Raw genomic sequence first — 21,195 nt, forward strand, 5'->3', positions numbered from 1 at the left:
CCTCAGATGCAACTAGGCCAAATTCTTAGCAGGCCTTTGTAATCATGTTATAAAAAGCTGAGATGTTGTCCGGCACTGAGGGTTTTTGTGCCTCATTTGGAGGTTCGACTGGTGTGTCCGTATCCCAGTCGTAATCTCTATGTGGCGACTGTGTGGCAGTTGATGTTGCTGTGTCTTGGGGGTGTCTTGGGGAGCATCCCAGGTCTGTGTCTGTCAGTTCCCCTTTCTCCTGTTCTTGCACTCATGGTGGCGAGTGTCCCTGCCACAGCGGTGTTGGGGACCTGTGAGGAATGGGTTAGCTGCTTGTGCCCCATGATCCCAGCAGTTAACTGGGTCTTGAGTTCGACCTGGACCTTGAGGGTCTGCGATAGAGTTGTGTCCTACTTCTGGATCTAGATCCTGACCTTGCCTTGGTGTGAGTGGGTTATCAATGTCACTGTGCGATATGTGTGGGTGCATACACTGGTGGAACCTGTGGCTACCCTTGGCTTAGTTAAGGTGGCATCCAGTTGTGTAATAACCCACTGTAAAGATGACAGGACCTGCAGCAACAAAAGCGCCTGTGGATTTGTTAACAGGGCTCGTATTTTGACTTGGGATTGGTGCACACCCAGGTTTGGGTGGAGTGCCTCGTCCAGGCATTGTTGTTCTTGTTGGCCCCCTGATATTTCTCCCTGGGGTTTGGGTAAGTCTAGGAGAGAGAGACTGTTGCTATGGCTCCTGCATGAGCACAACATCTTCAGAGTCTGAAAACTGTGCCCGCTCTACATGTTGTTCTTGGAAGTCAGTGTCTATCTTGTGTTGCAGTCTTCTGGGATAACCTTGGCGTAAGCAATGTCCTACCTCCTGTTGCGAAGGGCCTTCTTGGTGTAGAGTGCTCTCTGTGGAATAATCTCTTCCTGCCATTGCCTTAGGAGTCAATATTCCTGGGGTAGCAGCTCTAGTCTCCTGATTGCCTTTAATGGTGGAAGGAGCTTATTTTTCCATCGACGGGCCGGTGACGACTTGTGCTTAGGTGGCGTTATATCTGCTGTAGACGGAGGTTTGCAAATTGGCGGCGTGGGTCTTTTCGTCGACATGATCTGCTGTTGTATCATGGACGACGGAGGAACCGGTGCTGCTATTGATTGTTGTTTACTTGCTGAATGTTTACTCAATGAGGGCGTTGACCAGGTTGCAGTATACTAGGTTTAAGCACTCGACGACAGGAGTGTTTTGGCCTGATCCATCGTAGGAGGGTTCATCGGCTTGTTGTGCTAAACGATGATGTTGTCATCGTCGATGGGATTTGTGACTTGTGCTGTTTACACAATGATGGGACGGACGTCGTTTGGCTTGTTGTCGAGGACACAGTTGAAGGTTCGCTCACCTTCAACCTGTGTTTTCTGCTTTTGTCTGCGATGCTTTGACAACAACAGGCTTCTTGCTGACTTCCTTAACCATTTGCCGGATACGGACAGGGGTTTTAGAGGCATCAGGGCCATGTACCCTTCAACAATGAGGCCTCCCACACGCATGATGGCTCACTGTGAGTGTTGTGCTTATATTCCTTATGTGACCTTTCTTCTGATCTCGCTCTTTCTTTAGAATGTGATCTCTTGTCCTTGGGAATGGCCATACTCCTGGTGAACTCTGAGGGGTACAAGACTCGGGGGGATAGATTCCCTTATTGAGTCAAAAGACAAGGTGACAGTTTCTGTCCTTCAGGGTCTTAGAACTAAAGTCCTTACAAATATCACACAGCTTGTGTGGTTAGGGTAAACACAGTAGATACAGTTGGTGTGCCTGTCTCCCTCAAAGACATTTTTAAGCCCACAGGTGGCACAGGTTTTAACTCTATTTTCCAGAAGAATCTCTTTTTTCCTTTACTGAAGTAATATTTTCTCAGTGGTGAAAATACAAGCACTCCCATCAATTTGACACAAGGTTAGAATCTGAGGAGAGGCAGAAGGAAGGTGCAACTACTCGATGTCCCACTGGTTGGGACCACAAGCACCCATAAGGTGGGTGACAGCCTGCACAATGAACATTTCTTTGCTTTAGGCAAGGAAAAAATAAGGTAATTGTGGATTTGCAGCCTGACCCCGGGGAATATTGACAGCATGTAATTCTATGAACGATCCAATGCTGGAGAAAAGAAATAATATGTATTAAGCACAACCTCTTACCAGCAAAGCCAGTTTCAAGGCACTACATGAAAACAATCACATACATTACATTTAGAACATGATTAGCATGAAACTACATTAAAACTTAAGAACAGTCCTTGCCTCCAAACCAGCAGTGTTCTATAAGATCAAGGAATAAAAAAAAGAGGAAAATAGATGCTTTTTAAAATCTAGTCATAAAGCTTTACATGGTAGGACAGTTATGAATTAGAATTGGTAATCCATTCCAAAGGCGACAGCCCAAGGTGCTTATTTTACCTCAAAGCTTTTTATTTACATATCTAGCCACTTGCAGTAGCTCTTTCGCGCTTGATCGAAGCAAAGGAGTAGGAACATAAGCTTTACAAATTAGGCCAAATATGTAGCCATCAGGTCTTGAATCATTTTCCAGATCAGAGTTAGAACTGTGATTTGAATGAGGACTTTCTAATTTTAGCCAATATAGTAAAGCGCAGGATTCAAGGCTCAGGTTTTTGAGGTTATAGATCACTCGTACTGCACAATTATGAACTGCCTGCAATGTTGCTATACATTTATTTTTTATCCCAACAAGATATCTGCGCAGTATTGAATTCTGGAAAGGCCCACTGCTTCAACCAGGGTCTTGCAGTGCTTCACATCTACCCATTTTGTACAGGTGAAGGTGAGCAATCTTAGATATGGCATCCACAAGAGGACAAAATGGCAGTTTACTACTCATTAGCACTCCCAGATTGTCAACTACCTGAACTGGGGCAGTGGGAGTGCCTAAAGTAGCAGGCCATGTAAAGGGGTCCTCCCTATGGCCCCCTACTAAAATTATTTCTGTTTTTCCCCCATTAAGCCTAAACATTTTTTTAAAAAAATTAAAAAAAAGAAAACCGCTTTAATGTGCCAAGCACTCTCCCACTTTCCTGCCTCTCTCTTGTTTATTATGTAGGTCTACTAAAAACAGAGCAGTCAGCATATAGCCGACAGTCAAAGCCCCAACTTTCAATGATGTTTGCTAACAGTGATATATCAGTGAAAGAAACAATGTTAAAGGGACGTTTTGGTTACAACTAATATTGAAAAAACACAGAAATTCACCAGTTATGCTAAGCTAAGCAACCATAATTTACGCCACCACTGTGCACTGCTAAGACTAACACTCAAAGATGACATCACAAATGTTATTGATGACATCACATATCTAGGCCAGTTTTTGTTCACTGGCAGAATTATAAAATTCAAAAAGTGCTATATATAGCTAGAATATATCCTTCTCGTATGTTCTTAACGTACTTCCTTGGGGTTTGGTTTGAGCTAATTGTGCACATTTTTGGGGCACTAAGCAGACCTCAAACACACAATTTTAAAGTTATAAACAATTTCTGGTGATGTTATTTCTTTCTTTCTTACTTAGTTTCCCTGTATGTGCCTCTGACTGTTATGCATTGTGGATCTTCATATGTATTGTGTGCAGTGCCACAAGGATGTATTAAGTCTTGAATTGTTAGCTATTTATTCCATGTTTAACATTACTCAAAACTGGCATAGGGTAGCATTAATTATTTTACTAGTCAAAATTACCAGATTAAAAAGATTGCACTTCTACGGTGCATGCTGCAGCCATTGCCCATTTGTATGTATGATTAGGTTCCTGTGTTAACAACACTCCAATATAATGTTGTGTTTAGATGAGTAAATTCTTTAATACATTAAGTAGTTCATGATAGGTCTCCCAATCACCCCTTAAATCTTGTTACCAACATTGTAAACACAACCTCTTGTAGGGACTTCATCTAAATTAATTTCATCAGTGATGTCATCAATGACATTTGTGATGTCATCTTTGATGTTTTCGGTGTAAGTCTTAGCAGTGCACATAGTTGGCACGAGTTATGGTTGCCTAGCTTACAATAACTGGTCAATTTCTGGGGTTTTCGGTTTTACTTGTAACCATAACATCCCTTTAACAATGTTTCTTTCACTGAATTTTATAGGTTTTTACCAGTGCACCCTTATTTTCTACAATATCATACTCACCCCCAATATAGCAGCATTTTTGATCATTCTAGGAAGTTTCAAGTGAACACTGTGCAATACCCCAACTTCTAGCAACATTCTTAACACTATCAACTTTTAACACCAGTTTTTTGTTCACCGATGTTTGGGAACGTCTGAGGCCATCACAGATTTCCCAAACAGCAGTACATGATCGTGCGTGCACGTGCAATGTGATGACGTGTCCATGAACGGGTCTGTGCTTTGCACACATTTTAAACTGCTTTTCAGCTGATTTATGAAGTTCCAAGCTGAAGGTTTACCCTTCCACCGCTCCCAGACCCATTCTTACTCATTTTCCATCTGCAATCCAGGAGAGAGCACCAGCTTGGAAGAGTATTGGCAGACCTGCTATTTAAATTACAAAATGGCATTAGCCATAGCCTTGCCTTCTCCCCAGCAGCCACCACCACCAGCTGGAGGGCCTGGAAAGGGTAAAAGGCGCAATGATGCAGAGGAGGATCAAGAGGACCAGGAAGATGAGATAGAGGAAATGCCTAACTCCAGCACCCAGAGAGAATCATGGGTGTGGTGGTTCATTAGAACCATACAAAGGGTACCAAAGGCTCGGGATACCCATGTTTAATGCAGAATGTGTACTCAGTCACAGACAACACAGGCAGTCCACGTTTGGTACCGCCTCCATACACCCCCATCCCAGCTCAAACTACCCGGGTTCTCTGAGAAAGGCTGTTCCTCTCAGGCAATAGTAGGCTGTCTTCTTCTACCTCATCTTCCTCAACTGCTCCTGCCACCACACTGGCTACTCCTCTGGGGCAGATTATCCCACCAGCTGCATCACAGGCCATAAAATTAGCTGTTGATCAATATCTTTCCAAAACAACAGTACTCAGTGTATACTGGGACCCATCAATCTGCAGGGGAGAGCAGTATTGAAGTGCTTTCGAGGTTGTGATAAAGGAGCACAAGAAACCCTGCCACCTACCTTAGTTTACTCTGTCCACCTGCCCCTCCATATCCATATCCATATCTGTGGTTGGTGCCTGTTCTCTCACCCCCCCCCCCCCATCACCTTTACTTACTTGCCTCTCCTGGAGAAAAAAAAAACATACTAAATAAAAAAAAAAACACAAAAAAGGTTCCTTTTGGAGCCACTTCTCTCAGTTAAAAAAATATAACTAAAAAAAACTATAAAGTAGACTCAATAAGATTCTCCAACATTTCCATTAGCAATTGTACTATGTTAATTGTACTAATGGATAGTGGTATACTAGAGAAAAAGAAAAAAGGACAAACAATTTTCTGTCACAAATACTTTTCTCTAGCATACAATAAGGACCATAATCTATGGACTTTTACAACTATTTGCGGTCTCTGCAGTCCCCTTTCTATGCCAGGCATCGTTAAAACACCCGGATGGCACGTGCACACCATTGCACAGGATAGCCCTTCTACACTTTTATTTTCATAACACTCCCTCATGGTCTACTTTCGGACAGTTGCACATCTATCCACCAATCACATCCAAAAACTGTACATGTAGCCCTGTCAACCCATTAAACTTGCACACACTTGCTGCCCCTTAATGTTCTAGCAATCTTTTACATCTGCATTTCCCTTACTTATACAAAGTATATTTTAACTTTCAAAAAAATGCCCCAAAAAATAAACATTTCAAACACACAGAATTTTCAATTTTTCCTTCCACATCAATGCCATACTTTCCAACCTTTCTCATTACATCCGTTGTAGTGGCATCATTCTCCACCTGCTCACACACATGTTTACTGACAAAGTATCTATATACAACCCTTCTACTCACATAAAAAGTACTGTACTTTTTCAAGCACTACTATAACAAACCATACACAGCTCAAACTACTATCTCATTACCAGTAGGCCATCGTTTCCCTATTCTTTAAAAACACTGCAACACATTGCAAATACAGCATTCACACTCTTTCTACAATTTCATTATCACACATACACACTTCCTCGCCCCTTTTCAATTACAACCACACAACCCTCATACCTATGCAATACAACTGTTTTCCTCAAAAAACATAATGTTCCTACTTATTCCATCACTAATCATTATTTCATGTTAATACAATAATAGTGTCCCACACACTAATGCGGTACCAAATAGAATGTGCTATTTCTGAAGGTCAAAAACCTAAATGTACAATCGTATGCAAATGAAGATATTAAACTATCCTGTTTAATAAATCATATGGTTGTTTTTCCCCAGACAAAGAACCAGAGATTTACAAAGAAACTAGATTCCAGGAGCACTATCCTCAATTGTACTACGATAATAAATACCATATACACTTAAATTATATAATTCCACCATATAACAAATACTGTGTACTCCCCCTTATAGTACATTTAATTGCAATGTGCAAAAGCACGCTTTTACAATAAATGCACCGCTCCATGTTCAAATTTGGTAAACCTATTTTTCCATTATGTCTATTATGATGTCAAAATGTTTGGGACCCTCCTATAACTTTTCCAGCCCTAAATGAAACTGCACCAAACTTTGCTTAATTGTTCTGAGGTGCCCACATACTTTCTTTGCAAAGTTTGGTAAGGATTTGCCACACAGTGCCAAAGTTATAAGCCACCCAAAGAATTTCTGAGTTGAGCAACCTAACCACAACTATATGGCCAATCTTGTTTTGAAAATTGGATGAACTTAGCAATAACTTAAGTTAAAAATCATATCAATAAAAATGATTGTTACTATCATTTAAACCCCAATTGTTCACGGTGTCTGTTCATTCATTGCACCGTGACCAGACATGTCCGTCTCGCGTGACCCACTTTTAATTAGTCCACAGACAGTGCGCCGAGTTGCAGACATCCATGTGGATGCACCCGATGTCGCCTCCTCTATATGCCAGTGCGGCGTGATGGCATATCTGTGGGCAGTTTGAAACTGCACATTCGTCCCATGTAGGATGTTTGAAGATGAAAGTGTACCCTTCCAGAGCTCCTAGACCCATTCTTAGTTGATCTGGCAACTTTTTATAACTTTCCAAGACCTATTTTTGGCTCGGTAATCGCGCACCATCATGCAGTGCGTGGACGGTTCCTCTCAAGGGATCAACACATAACTGATGGTCATTCTCAATCTAGCAATTCAGGAAGGTGTACTTGCTTGGAGTTCCTGCCATTTACCATAAAAAATTGCAGCACACATGGCCATCCGTCCTTCTCAGGTGCCACCACCAACACAACCACCAACTGGAGGGCCTGGACAGGGGAACAGGCACAGTGATGCAGAGGATGACGAGGAACAGGAAGAGGAGGCAGGGGAAGTGCCTACCTGCAGGGCCCAGAGAGAGTCATGGGTGTGGCAGTTTTTGTACTTTGGTTGGGGGTGTACCAAAAGCTCTGGCTTCCCAGGTGAAATGCATTGAGTCCGCGGTCATACTCAGTCGCGGGAAACCTGAGCAGTACTCTTTTGGTACCACCTTCATGCACCGTCACACTCGAAGGCTGTCCCTTTCTCAGGGAGAAGCAGGTTAACATCCTCTACCCCACCTTCCTCAACCGCTCCTGCCACCACACAGGGTACTCCTCTGGGGCAGATGATCCCCACCCGCTGCCTCGCAGGCCATTGCCGATCCTTACCTTTCGAGGGTTACAGTCTTCGGTTTGTACTGCGACACACTGCACTGCAGGGTGGAGCAGTTTCAGAGTACTTTTGAGGCTTTGTTCAAGGAGCACAAGAAACACTGCCCCCTACCTTAGAAGGCCTGCCCAACATCTGCCCCTCCGTATCTGTGGTTGGTGCCCCTCAACTCCCTTCCCTTACCTCACCTCCTTGTCTCTCCTAAAAAAAAAAGCTAATTCCCCCAAAAATAAAAGCCACAGACAAAAAAAGGTTCCTTCAGAAACCACCTTCTTACTGTTAACATTTTTTTTTAAAAAAATACAAAAAACACAGGGCCTTTTGCAGCCTGCATAGTTCGCGGACAATACGATAGTCCGCGGACACATGGAAAATTCCAGGCATCGGGTGGGGGAATTAAAAGCAATTAACTTGTTTCTCATTTTAAAAAAAGGTGGTTCTTAAAAGAAAATTTTCATTAAAAAAATGTGGGGTTTTTATACACTGTACTAACAAATGTTCTACTGAAATTTATTATTTTTGTAACTTTCACAAAAACTGCTTCTCATTTTATTTCTGTTTGTCATTTATAATTTACTACAGCTACTAACACCTCCATCAAAAAATGCTGTGAAACTCAACAAGATTTCTATTTCCACATTCAACAACATCTGCATATAACAAGACATAGTATAGGTATGCTAATATTCAAGTATTTTTTTCTCACCACTTTGACAGGGTGCTGCCACTTACCCTGTAATAAGCTTCAAAATAAACAGTTTTTTTTTTTAACTAGTCTATCAAAAATCATGTATTGCAGCATTCTGCACCTGATCACATCGATTGGCAGTTACTTACATGTACTGCCAACATATTAAACTTCCACACACCAAGTAGCACTTAAAAATGTTCTACACATTTTCTCATCTGCTTTTTCTTTCTTTTAAAACAAGTTAAACCAAGCTGCTGTAAATGCACATATCCATTTTGTTTATACTTTCAACTATGCTCCTAAAAATAAACATTTTTAAACCCACAGCATTTTCCATTTTTGATTCCAAATAAATGTCATACTTTGCATCCTGCTCACACATGTGTACACTATCAAAGTATCTAAGTACAACACTTCACCTTACATATAAAGTACTTTTTTTTCCCAACCAATACTATGAGAAACCAAACACTGCTCCAACTACTATCTGCCACTGCATAGTTTCCCTTTTCTTTAAAAATAGTACACCACAAACACAGCACTTAACCAACTAAGTAACCATACCAAGTATTATCATATTGTTTATCTTCACAAAGAAAAAAATACATATTCCATAAACACTATCTTCAATTGTATGACACTCTTAATACTGTATACACTTCAATCATATCATTCCACCATATTACAAATACTCTATACTCCTCTACAGTACCCATCATTTCTATCCAAATATTACTATAATGTGTGTGGACAGTAACCAGATTCTTGGGGTCACAGCCTACGGCCATGCCCCCAAGAATCTGGCCACAGCCACCACTATAGAATTAAACCATATAACCAGTACTTACAATAAACCTTCAAATAAAAAGACTCACCCTGAACCTCCCCACTCCTAAGGAAGTCCGGTAACAGTAAAATTGACGGCAGACTCTGCGGCACCTGCACTATTTCACCAATAACAACTGCTCCCCATCAACTTTTTCCACTCCCCCATCCTTTCCTGACTATTTGCCACAAAAGGACCCCAAATGTAATTTCTAGACTTTTATCTGACCACTCTGTCAGTGGACAACAGCCGTTGTCTGTGGATCCAATATGATGACCATTTAAAAAATAATGACGCACCTCACGTTTTTGAAAATCCAATCACTGTGTGTTTTGGATGATTGCGGACACTAAGCTGCCCCCTGATTAGTCCAGAAGTGTCTGTGGACTCTGAATCAAAAAGAGTCCGCGGACCGGGCCCAGATGTCACCAATTTGTTTTGACCTACCTTACTGGGCATTTTCTTTTTATTTTAAACTTTTGGACGGGTTTACACCAAATGTACAAATGCACGCTTTCAGGAACATGCCGGAACTCCTCGTGCAAATTGGTGAAAATCCGTACAGCCGTTTGGGCTGTAGGCACAAGCAAATATTTGGTTGCATTGCGTCTATGAAGATTTTAAAAATATTGGGACCCCTGGCCCCCTATAACTTTGCCCGTCCTGGATGAAACCGCACCAAGCTTCGCAAAATCATTCTCAGTTGGCCATATACGTTTCTTGCAAAGTTTGATGAGGGGCACGTCAAATGGTGCTAAAGTTATAAGCCGACCAGAAAGTGCTCGTTCTAGGAGTTGAACAACTGAACCATAACTACTGCATGCCCTGTAATACACATTGAAAAGCAGGGGTAAAAGAGCAGACCCTTGTGGCACTCCACAGGTCATCCAGTTCCTATTTCATAGATACTTTCCCATTTATACTCTGACTTCTGCCAGTTAAATTTGATTTTAGCCTAGCCAATGCAGTTCCTGAAATATTCATTTGAGATTTCAGGCACTGAAATAATGTGTTATGGTTTACCATGCCAAAAGCAGCTAAGAAATCAAGGAGAATCCGTGCTGCTGAGTCTCCATAATCTCTGGTGGCCAGAGGTTCTCCAACGTGAATAGGACCGAAGTCTCTGTACCATGACACGGGTGAAATCCTGATTGTGAGGCAAGTACAAAATGGTTATTTTATCAATAATTGGGAAAATGAGAAGTGTCTTCGCCTGCCATTATCTTACTAATGAAAGGTACATTTGATATAGGCCTGAAGTTTGATAGAATCTTGGGGTCAGGTGAGTTCTTTTTCAAGAGGAGAGAAACCTGGGCTGTGTTCAGTAAGGTCGGAAAAGGCTCTCTCGGAAAGAACACATTTATGATGGTAGCTATGTTTTTTTGCCAGTACTGCGATGTAGTACTTTAGCAGCACTCTAGGTGAATCGGATCCAAGGCTGAACCTAAAACCCTCAACCAACTGACCCTTTTTATCTTGACTGGATAGCCAATCAAAGGATTTAAAAGATGCTGAGCTTTCTGTTGAGATTACATTGGGACTCCTGCAATTTTGTAATTTCCCGACATAGCCCTTTCCACGCTCTACTCCTCTATCTCTGATACTCTTATTGTTCTTGCCCCTGTCATGAGGATCCGCTTGATGTCCAAGTGCAACTCTTGGTACGACTCTGACCTAGTCACCCTTAAGCAAAAGTGTAGGGTGGCTTAGAGGAAATGGGGAGGCTTCCTGGGCATCCTCTGACAAATTGGCATGCCGCTTGCTCCAAAGGCAGATATCCCATAGCCAAGCCTGCGTCTCTGCGGCATCTAACAATTCGGCCAAACTATTTAAAATCTGCAAGGAGCTGACCGACCCTGCAGTTTCTACCTCTCCTGTCACCTCCCAGGCCTTTTGCACGGCCCTGGCCTCTCATTTCATTTAAAAATCCCAGGACATCCTGTCCACACTCTCGTCCTTGCCCCCCCCTTCTCTCTCTGTTTCCTCTGGCCCCCCATAAGCCACCTCTCCTCCCTCCTTCTCATCTTTTCCTCCGTTCTCCCCCAACGAGATTTACAGACTAGTCTGATCTATGAAAGTCTTGTCAAAACAGCTTCTTCCCTGTTTGTCCAAAACCATCAAGGACTACATTGACACCCTTGCTCCGACTCTGGACGAGTTCTGTAACCATTCTTTTGCCTCTGGAGTCTTCCCCTCCCCTTTGAAGAGTTCTCTTGTGCACTCTCTTGTCAGAAAACCCACAGTTGACCCCTCATCTGGTTCGCTATCACCCGATTTCTATCACTCCATTCCTGGGCAAACTGTTGGAAGAGCTGGCCATCTCCCAGCTTAATCTTCACACTGACTGTCAGTTGTCCCGATGGCCATCAGTCTGGCTTCAGAGCTGCCAGAGGCACAGAAACTGCTCTCCTGAACATCTGTGAAGACCTGCTCTCCAACCTTGACTCTAACATCCCTTCTGTCCTCATCCAACTTGATCTCTCTTCTGCCTTCAACCATCTACACAATCAACCATGCCATCTTGCTCAACCGTCTCGATGATAACCTTGGTATCACCGTTCAGGCCCTGACCTGGCTGACCTCTTTCATCTATGATCGACCCTTCCAGTTCCTACTTCGGTCCTTCCTTTCCTCTCTCTTACTTTCTTCCTGTGGTGTTCACCAGGGGTCTAACCTCTCTCCCTGTTTGTTCAACCAATAACTTGTACCCCCTGCCTGCCACATTGCCCCTCTCTGCTCCAACTTTCAGTGCTATGCGGATGACACACTTCATCGTCCCTCATCTCTGTCTGTCTGCCATCCAGGAGTGGTGTGCAGCCAATGATCTCTGCCTTAATGCCAGTAAGACAGAGATTCTCTTTATCTGCACACCTGCACACTCCTTTCCTGTCACTCTCTGGTCGGCCTCCCGTGGCCCTCTTCCTGCTCCTACTTGTGAGGCTAAGAACCTCAGGGTCATCTTTGACTCCACACTCTCCTTTTCTCCTCACATCTCGGACGTCTTTCCAACTGCACCTCCTCAGAGGTATTCTTCCTTTCCTCTCCTTCCCTCAGAAGCTTCTCTAGGCTAGACTACTGCAACAGCCTCTTTCTAAATCTGCCTGCTTCTACTCTCTGCAACTCATCCAGAAGAGGACTGTGAGACTTGTACTTGACCTCAAGTCCTGCGATCGTATCTCTGCAGCCCTGAAATCTCTTCATTGGTTCCCAGTGGCTGCAAGGGTTAAATTCAAGACCCTCTGTATTGTCCACAAAGCTTTCTGGGACTTGGGTCCAAAATACCTTCAACTCTCCCTCCAAAAAATAACCTTCCCACTAGAGCGCTTTGCTCCTCCACATCCAATTGCCTCAGGGTCAGTCGCTTCTCCAAGCAGATAATTGGGGGTAGATCTCTTTCCTCGGCTGGGACCTCCCTCCGGAACAGCCTCCCTGCCACTCTGAAACTTGAGGAGAATTATCGCTGGTTCTGGAACACTGTTATTCATGGTGCCGGTGCTTCCATGTCCGCATTCCCATTTGAGTCCAATGGGACTCAAATGGGAATGAGGATTAACAATTGCCGCTGCCTGACTTACCGGACCACTGGGACTGTAATGGCCGGTTTTTCTGGCAAGTCAGGCAGCAGTAATTAATTACGGGTCCGGCAGCTACCTGCCGGTTTTACCGGCACAGTTACTGCCTGACCCATAATGAGGGCCATAGTTGCTCAAGGGGGTCATTTGATATTGCGGCAGCTTCCAAACTTAAACACTGAGTGAAAAGGGTGATATAGGAACTTTAATATAAATTGTGTATCTCATTAATCATGGCTTGAAAAATAATTTCTTAATCTTGTAAGGATATTTGGCGTGTTACAGCACAGAGTACAGCACTACTGCACAGGTAGCAATTTTTTTTTATGCAGCACCACCACATGGGTGCGGTGCATTGCTATATGTGTTACCAGATTAACATGGACATATAAGTAAAGACAGGCTATTCAGTCAAAAACGATTTTAACATATAAGATGCAAATCTATTTTTACAGTTAAAAGCACACGTGCACATTCAAAAATGCACACTATTTTTCACCTGAAATGCCTATGGTGCAAGAGACACATTTGAAAATTAATAACTAACATTATTAATAACTAACCTGACTAATAAAACTGCATTTAACATAACCCACTAATAAAAATGTGTCTCCACTGCAGAAATAGGCTTACTCTGAAAGTGAACTTTTAAACGCACATTCATTTTTTTTTCTTTTTCTCTGCTGCTCTGTCCACATAACTACAGGAAGCCAAGGGCTCGAAGGAACAGAAAATCAGTTGGTTACAAATGGTTACCGTAAAAATGAGCCATTGTGTAGTGAGGGAGGAAATGGCATGATTGATTTCTGATTGGAGCAGCGTCATAGTATCATGCTAGAGGCAGTGATGAGAGTTTTGCTGGGGGGAGTTTGAAGAGAGGGGGAGGACAGTCGGGATTTGGCAGAGCTGGGAGAAGGACCTGTTTTCCTGGCTGAAGCATTCCTGCTGCAAAAGCTGAGAATTCCAGGCAATAACCCCGGTTTGAGAGCGAAAGACGCTTGTTTTCACCGGAGTTAATCTTCAAGGGAGCCAAATTCAGAAAGAGAACAGCTGAAGAAAACTCATGCTGAACAGATAAGGCAATTACAGAAGTGTGGGGGCTGAGTGTGTACGAGAATATTCAGTCAGTGTAGGAAAGGAGATTCCTGTGCTTTAATCACATGTTAATGTTGCAAATTGAGTTCTTGTCTCCGCCACTCTCTTTTCAGTGTATCACAGACAATGCTGTTAATGTGCTATTTTATTTATTTCTGTAAAGAGTGAGATCGTGTTTAAATGCAACTTTTATAATACACAAAAATATTTGAAAGCAGACAGGTGGTGTGTTTTATATTTACCAAAACAGTGCTGATGATGTGGGGAGATGTTTAGACAGTGCAATTGTCATTTTCAAGGTAGCTAAACATCAAATTTGGTTGCAGCCGTGTGCACAATGTAATTCAGTATGAGCAGTTATAACTAACTGTGTGTGTTGTAGTTTGTCGGAGGTCTATGAGTCGGCAAAAAGGGAGGCCCGGGACATAGTTCACTACCGTATATAAGATAGTGAAAATACCACATGATAGCTCGCTGCCGTAGATAAGACAGAGAGAAATTGCCCATGGTGGCACACTAAAAATGAAAATGTGGTGTTCCTGAAATGCAAGCCTGAGGTCTCTCTAGTGATTACACGAAAAATCTAAGCAAAAATAAGGGGTTCTGGATATTGGGGCCACAAATAAAACAAGGGAATTATGCTCACCAAAATACCACCAACCACGCATACCAACCACGCATACCAAATACGCATGTCTGGGTGCTGAAATAATGCATGTCCACTGTATTATTGTTGTACATGGCCCAATCTGAATACAAGGAGTGATTGTTGCTAAGTTATTTTTCGGCGGTAAGAAAATACCGTCAGGCCCCAAATCTCCACAAAATACCCGAACAGTTACTGTCTGACCCATAATGAGGGCCATAGTTGCTCAAGGGGGTCATTTGATATTGCAGCAGCTTCCAAACTTAAACACTGAGTGAAAAGGGTGATATAGGAACTTTAATATAAATTGTGTATCTCATTAATCATGGCTTGAAAAATAATTTCTTAATCTCTACACGTGTTTCTCCACCGTGGTCCCAGTGGGTCATCAGGAAGTTTTGTATATAGACATCACAACTTAAATGTTTCTGAGCAATGAAAATGAAATAAATGAACACTCATTACAAATTAGATTTGATCTTAAACTATACAGAGCGCTTGTTTTATTTCTTGTCATTAGGTAGTTTGTAAGTTTATATATATTATTCTAACTCACCCTTATTTGTGTTCTGTTGCAAGTAGTCCTGCAAGTTAATATTCAGTCTTTTTCTCCCAAAAATCGCGCCTTGTATTTAAGGAGTTGTCTAAAAATAACAGAAATGAGTATTGTAGCAAATCCCTTAACGATTCTTGTCCTAGATTCATGCTAAGGATGCATTAAATTAAAGTAACTCCTAAAATAACGTGTAGAGGTTAAGGAATTCCCTTTGAAGCCATGATTAATGAGATACAAAATTTGGATTAAAGTTCCTATATCACACTTTTGACTCAAAGCTGGTGCAATGTCAAAAGACCCCCTTGAGTAACTACATCATTTTTAATAATGCTAAATCAAAGGATAGTTCTGTTACACCCATGTGTCTTGAGAGCAAGCAGTGTCCTGAGCAAACAAAGCAGACCGGGAACAGTGAGCAGGACTCCACCTAAGCGGCCCTAGTTCCGTTCATGAACTTCTGGGTGTGCAAATCAATGTGCATGACTGCCAATGAGAAAAGCAGGATTTGATAGATTTTCACTGTATACAGCTCTCAGCACCTAATGTGTGTCAAAGAGCTGGAGAACTCAAGTGGGGAGCAAGGAGGATGGTGAACAAGCCTCTTGCAGGCTTGGTCGACCAATCGCAGAGCTCATGCATTCCCTAAACTGATTTCACTAATAATTAACTGCAGTTGGCATTCAACAAATCCCAAGTGCACAATTATAATCAACCACGGTTGTAGACATTTAATTCTCAGCCAACCTCCTCAGGTGAAAGGAAAACCTATATAGAGTGGGAGCTGGCACAGGCTGTATGTGAGCGTTTGGATTATTGGAGCAGCCAGCTGTAGAGTGGAGGAGAGACCAGATGAGAGATGTTTTTGGTGAAGGAGAGGATGGAGATGCAGGAGAGGTGGTGAAGCAGGAGAGGCAGAGGAAATTAGTGGAGCATCAGAAGGAAATGGTGGAGAAAGACCAGAGGGGAGGAGAAGAAAAGTGAAATCATAGGAGGAGGTGGTTTGTAGATGAGGTTGGAGAGGAGGATGTGGTGGAGAGCGGAGAATATTACTTGATTGACTGTAATGCTCGCAAGTAAATAATGTCAGCTCTGAATGTTATCTTGCACTGAAATGTAAATGAATGTTACATCATATAAAGAGACAGGCACACATGTAACGCAAAAGGGTTTTGATGAAAAACAAAATCATGTCATTTAAAATGCATCTCTGCATATGTGTCACCATGTTCATGGTACATCTCTTTGTAAAGGCCCGCTGTAAGCTAATTATTCCAATATTATACATGCAAGCACATTAAGAATGTCTTATTTTTATCAAAGGTGTTGTTCACTTTGTTTGCATGCATGGAAGTGAAAAATACATAGTATATACTTCTTATGTTATAAGTTCAACTACAGGTTTTGTAATCTGCACAGCCAAGAATTCAGTTTGCATTTTGTTTAAAAGGCAGTGTTCTGTAAATGGCGGTCTTCCAATTCCTGTATAAAAATGCAGAAACGTGTTAAATGCCATAGCAAGGCCGAACGATGCCCTATTGTGAAACCGAGCACATTTGCATACATTAATACATAAATAAAGAAAAATGATTGGCAATACGTTTAGAAATAAAAACATTAACATTACAACTTTGCAACTGTACATCCAAGATTGATGGGACACATTGGTACACAATGAGTGAATCAGGAAAAAGTGATTTTACAAGACATGGCATACATAGAACCTGCATTTATACAATTGTGGAATTATTGTGCTTAAAATCTGTAATTTGAGTGATGTCGGATGCTAGTTGCAAGGATTATGGGAAAGCCAAAAGTTAAGTAAGACACTGCTTTAACCGGGTTTCTTAGGTGAGATGTGTCATTTTTCCATTGCTCTGGAAACCAATGAAATACGCTGACCAATAGAACACAGCTGTATTTACCGTCCCCTTATGGTGGCGTTTGCTATGTATTTCAACCCAAACCGACAGAAAGAGAGGAGTGTTTTGGGAAAGCAGAAAAGGAAGAGCCTGTCGAGAGGATGTGGCTGATGGAAAATCCTTCAGAGGGCCTTTTCTTGATGGGACTGAATGCAGAGGCCTTTACAAGGCAGAACCAGATTTCCTGTGAAGTATTTGGGAGCAGTTGCACAGACAAAGGAAGAGCTGCCCTTGCAGTGCTGCCAAAAGGCAGTTGTTGTCCCTTTTTGTCTTTGGCCAATTAAATACATATCAGAAGTGAGCCTAACAGGCCTAGACAGCTTAGACTCATGTCTAAAGAATTAGTTAAATCCTGACTAGCAATTAACAGTAGTTTAAGGAACCATGCTTACAAGCTAAAACACTGAAGGGGAAGGACTGGGTTGGTAAATAAAACTTAGTGAAAGTATATTTTAAATGGTATACAATATGCAGGGCATTTGTGACTCGGCTAGAAACAAATTCATTAATTCCCCAGGTTTTCATGCAAAAAATGATATCTGGGTTTGGAAAGGTGGTTGTACAACTTACCTCACAGATATGCTGGGATTGCTACATTGTGTGGCTTGTGAAAACCATAGTTTATATAAGAAAAATCCAGATGGAGTTTTGCAACCTCTTAAATTGGAATAGAATAGGAAGGGAGATTAGGTTCTCTCCTTCGGCCCCAAGGAAATAATGTAAATTTAAACAACGAGCACCATGGAACCCTTTTCAATTTCAAATTTAGAATCTAGCGTGTCTGACACTTTAATACATCAAGGCATTTTTGCCCTCCAAAAGAAACCTTCTACCTGGAAGTAATTTATATGTATTTTAAAACAAAAACCTGTTCACCATAAATTTGCAACACAACTTGTCCCTTTCAATGGAAATCTAAAAATTACTGTGAGAAATATCACACTTTCTATCTTATTCGACATAATGGATTGCTGGCACATTTTGATAAGGTCACAATAGAATTATTTTCACCCTTCTTATTGAACTTTTTCTTCTGTGTTCTGTTACTTAATGACGTAGTTACATTTTAATAGCCACAAATACTATAAAATAGAATTTTTGTCTAAGAGTAGTCATTTATCGTTGAGATTATATATATGGGAAGGGCTTTATACCGTGGTATAAAGTGTGTGGAGTGTACTCCAAAAAGCAGTCCGGAGAAAGAAACCAAAACACCAGTAGTGCAGCAGGCAATCAATAAATTCCTTTATTTAGTAAAATGTCATGGACAAAAAATTAAAGAACACGAAAACGACACGTTTCGCAGTAAGCACACCGCTTGGTCACGTTAAGGGTGTAAACAGAAGTAAAGGCCTGCACACCAAATCCGACATCTTGGAATGGTGTATGTATGTCAAGGTGAGTGAATACAACCTGACATACATATAACAGGCGCAAGATTTGCTTAGCAGGCATTGTTACACATTTAAAAGCGGCATTATTGACAATACAATGCTTTTGTCATTGACAGTTGAGATGTGATGATAATGAGGAGTTGAAACATACTGAACACTTTGGATGTGCATACTCTCATGTCTCCATATGCATGGCTTTACAAACGCACACGGAAATAGAGCCATTACTATGCTGCACTAGTGGCTAAAATGGCCACATGGACATGCCATTTTAAGAACACGCCTCCAAGCCAATGGGTTGCCTACAATTAATCTAAGGGGGCTGTCATAGTGTTAAATCGATCAGTCATGATCTGTATCCTTCGTTTGTAATTACAAAGATGGATGACATATTGACTGTACTGTCTGCCTGGATAGGTCCTCTGATGGATAACTAGACCATGCATACGATTTAATATATGCTTGCTTATGATACGGTGCTGTTACTGTATACTATATATATTAGACCTTCACCGCATAAAATACACTGTTCTAGCATATCTTAAAAGTCAATATCAGACGGCAATTCATAGGGTCACTTCTGTACCCTTTCTTAAATATCAAAATTACCACTGATCGCTTCCAGGTAGGTCATTGTGATTTAATAATGGTCATTGAAAAAGCTAAACGGATAGGTAACTGTCTTCTTTTGAATTTGAAAGGCACATTTATCAGATGGAATGAGAGGTATGCGCAATTTAAGAACAGTATTTAAGTTTCAACAATCACACTGGCCTCTAAGATGCGTCTTTGTAGACACGTAATTGTCAACCTTGTTCCATTGCAGAGTCCCTGTGATGGTTTAAGATTGTGTACTAGCATAATTAAAACACCTACTTTCATGTTTTGCTCGTGAGGAGGCATTCGTCCTGCAGCGTTTCACTCTTTAGAGACTGAAACGTTGAGCTTGTAATTAACTGTTCATTGACACTGGAACCGCCGTGCCCTGTGTGAGGAGAAGTGGGGGTGGAAAGAAGAAAGTTGAAATTATTCTGAATGTTTGCGATAGTGAAATGTAGAGGTGAGCGCATAGAACCGTGGTCATTCTGTTTGTTAAAATAATAGCTGTAGTTGAATTGGAATGGCACACAGAGGTGCAATTTGCCATTTGGACAGCAGAGGGCAACCATACAGGGATACATTGCATCAGCTAAGTGCGGAAACATACCTAAGTGTGCATATATATGAATACATTACTCACCGCAATCGTATTTCTGATGCTAGTATCTGCTTAGATTCACATGTTATGCATAGGTCGACATCTAGTGGCAGTCACGGAGTATTACATTATTTGTTTTTGAAACTCAAAGGGACGCCTACTGGGGGCGTCAGTAATAATATCCCTAGCGTGGTGTCCACTGTGCCAATGGTCCTTCATGCGTCAAGGTCCCTCAGATTGCTTTGTTTCTTACATGAGGTAGCATGAAGTGTAGCTTGAGTACAGATGTAATAAAGCTGGTAAGTAGCAATAAAGCAAGAAGACATCTATGCACCTTCTACTCCAAGAGGGGACAAAGGGTGGGTGCATGTGAATCTAAGCAGATACAAGCATCAGATATATGATTACGGTGAGCAATGCATCCCTTCTGAGGCTTGTGGATCTGCTTAGAACACATGCTATGCATAGATTAGCGAGAAGGAGGTGGGTTGTGAGAAGGTACCGTGGAAAATAGATGTTTTAGCACCACTTGCACCAACTGTGAATCTGCTTTAGAATGTGTCTCAATGCAGTAACGTTGACTAAAGGTATGCATCGAACTCCAAGTAGCTGCTTTGCAAATGGCATCTAAAGTAGCTCCTGTACCTCTGGTAGAGTGAGCTCTTGGTGTGAAAAGCAGGGGTTTCTTTGATAGAGAATAGTACAGCTGCATGCACTTAACTATCAATTTGTGGATGGGTTTCCTTGAAATGTGAACACCCGCCCTGCAGGTGCTATGGAGACAAACAGTTAATCTGTTTTTCTAAGAGGTTTTGTTTTGTTTACATGGTACAAAACTGCACTCCTTACATCTACTGTTTGGAGGCTCCTCTCAGCCAAGTTAGATGGAATTTGAAAAATGTGGATAGTTCAAGGGACTGGTTAACATGGAATTTGGTTATGAATTTGGGTGAAAACCTAGGATGTGTTCTAAGTACCGCCATGTCCTTGTGGATAACAAAGAAAGGGTCTTGCACTGACAATTCTTGTAGCTCACTAACCTATCTTATCAAGGTGATGGCTACTGGGAAAGCTGTTTGAGGCTGGATTTGTGCATAGGCTCAAAGGGTGGATCCATGAGTTTTGAGAGTACAACATTAAGATCCCAACCTGGTGGCGGGTTTGAAATGGGAGGCTAAGGTTTCTTTACTCCCTCCATGAAATCCTTGATAACAGGAACTTTCCACCAAGACGCCTTGTTTTGAAAGGTGGTTACGTGGACCGAGCTGCTAGGTGAACCTTTATGGAGTTAAATACTAGGCCAGAGTCTAGTAGATAGAGCATGTGGTGAAGAATGTTTGATGGAGAACATTCAATTGGATTTAAAGCTTGTGATCGACACCATATAACAAGTCTTTTCCACTTGTTTAAGTAGCAGTGCCTGGTGTTGGGTTTGCATGCCTCCTTCAGGATATCCATACAGCTTTGAAGCAATTTTAAATGACCGAACGCTATGATTTCA

General features: G+C 41.8%; 1 protein-coding gene across 4 annotated transcripts in view; it reads right to left on the reverse strand.

Moving 5' to 3' along the window:
- Positions 1-21,195, reverse strand: part of AMACR (alpha-methylacyl-CoA racemase) — an 809,944-nt gene that overhangs the window by 15,785 nt on the left and 772,964 nt on the right. The window contains exon 6 of one of the 4 annotated variants that reach the window (XM_069627095.1): positions 19,373-19,481. The exons of 2 other annotated variants lie outside the window; for them this stretch is intronic. In XM_069627095.1, coding sequence (XP_069483196.1) covers positions 19,375-19,481 — 107 coding nt within the window. In that variant the 3' untranslated portion in view covers positions 19,373-19,374. Of the gene's footprint in view, positions 1-15,182; positions 15,272-19,372; positions 19,482-21,195 lie in introns of those variants that run through there. One more of the 4 variants, XM_069627097.1, reaches the window with a different exon arrangement.

Source organism: Ambystoma mexicanum, chromosome 6p (assembly GCF_040938575.1).
Source record: "Ambystoma mexicanum isolate Mex_15411 chromosome 6p, UKY_AmexF1_1, whole genome shotgun sequence".
Classification (NCBI taxonomy): Eukaryota; Metazoa; Chordata; class Amphibia; order Caudata; family Ambystomatidae; genus Ambystoma; species Ambystoma mexicanum.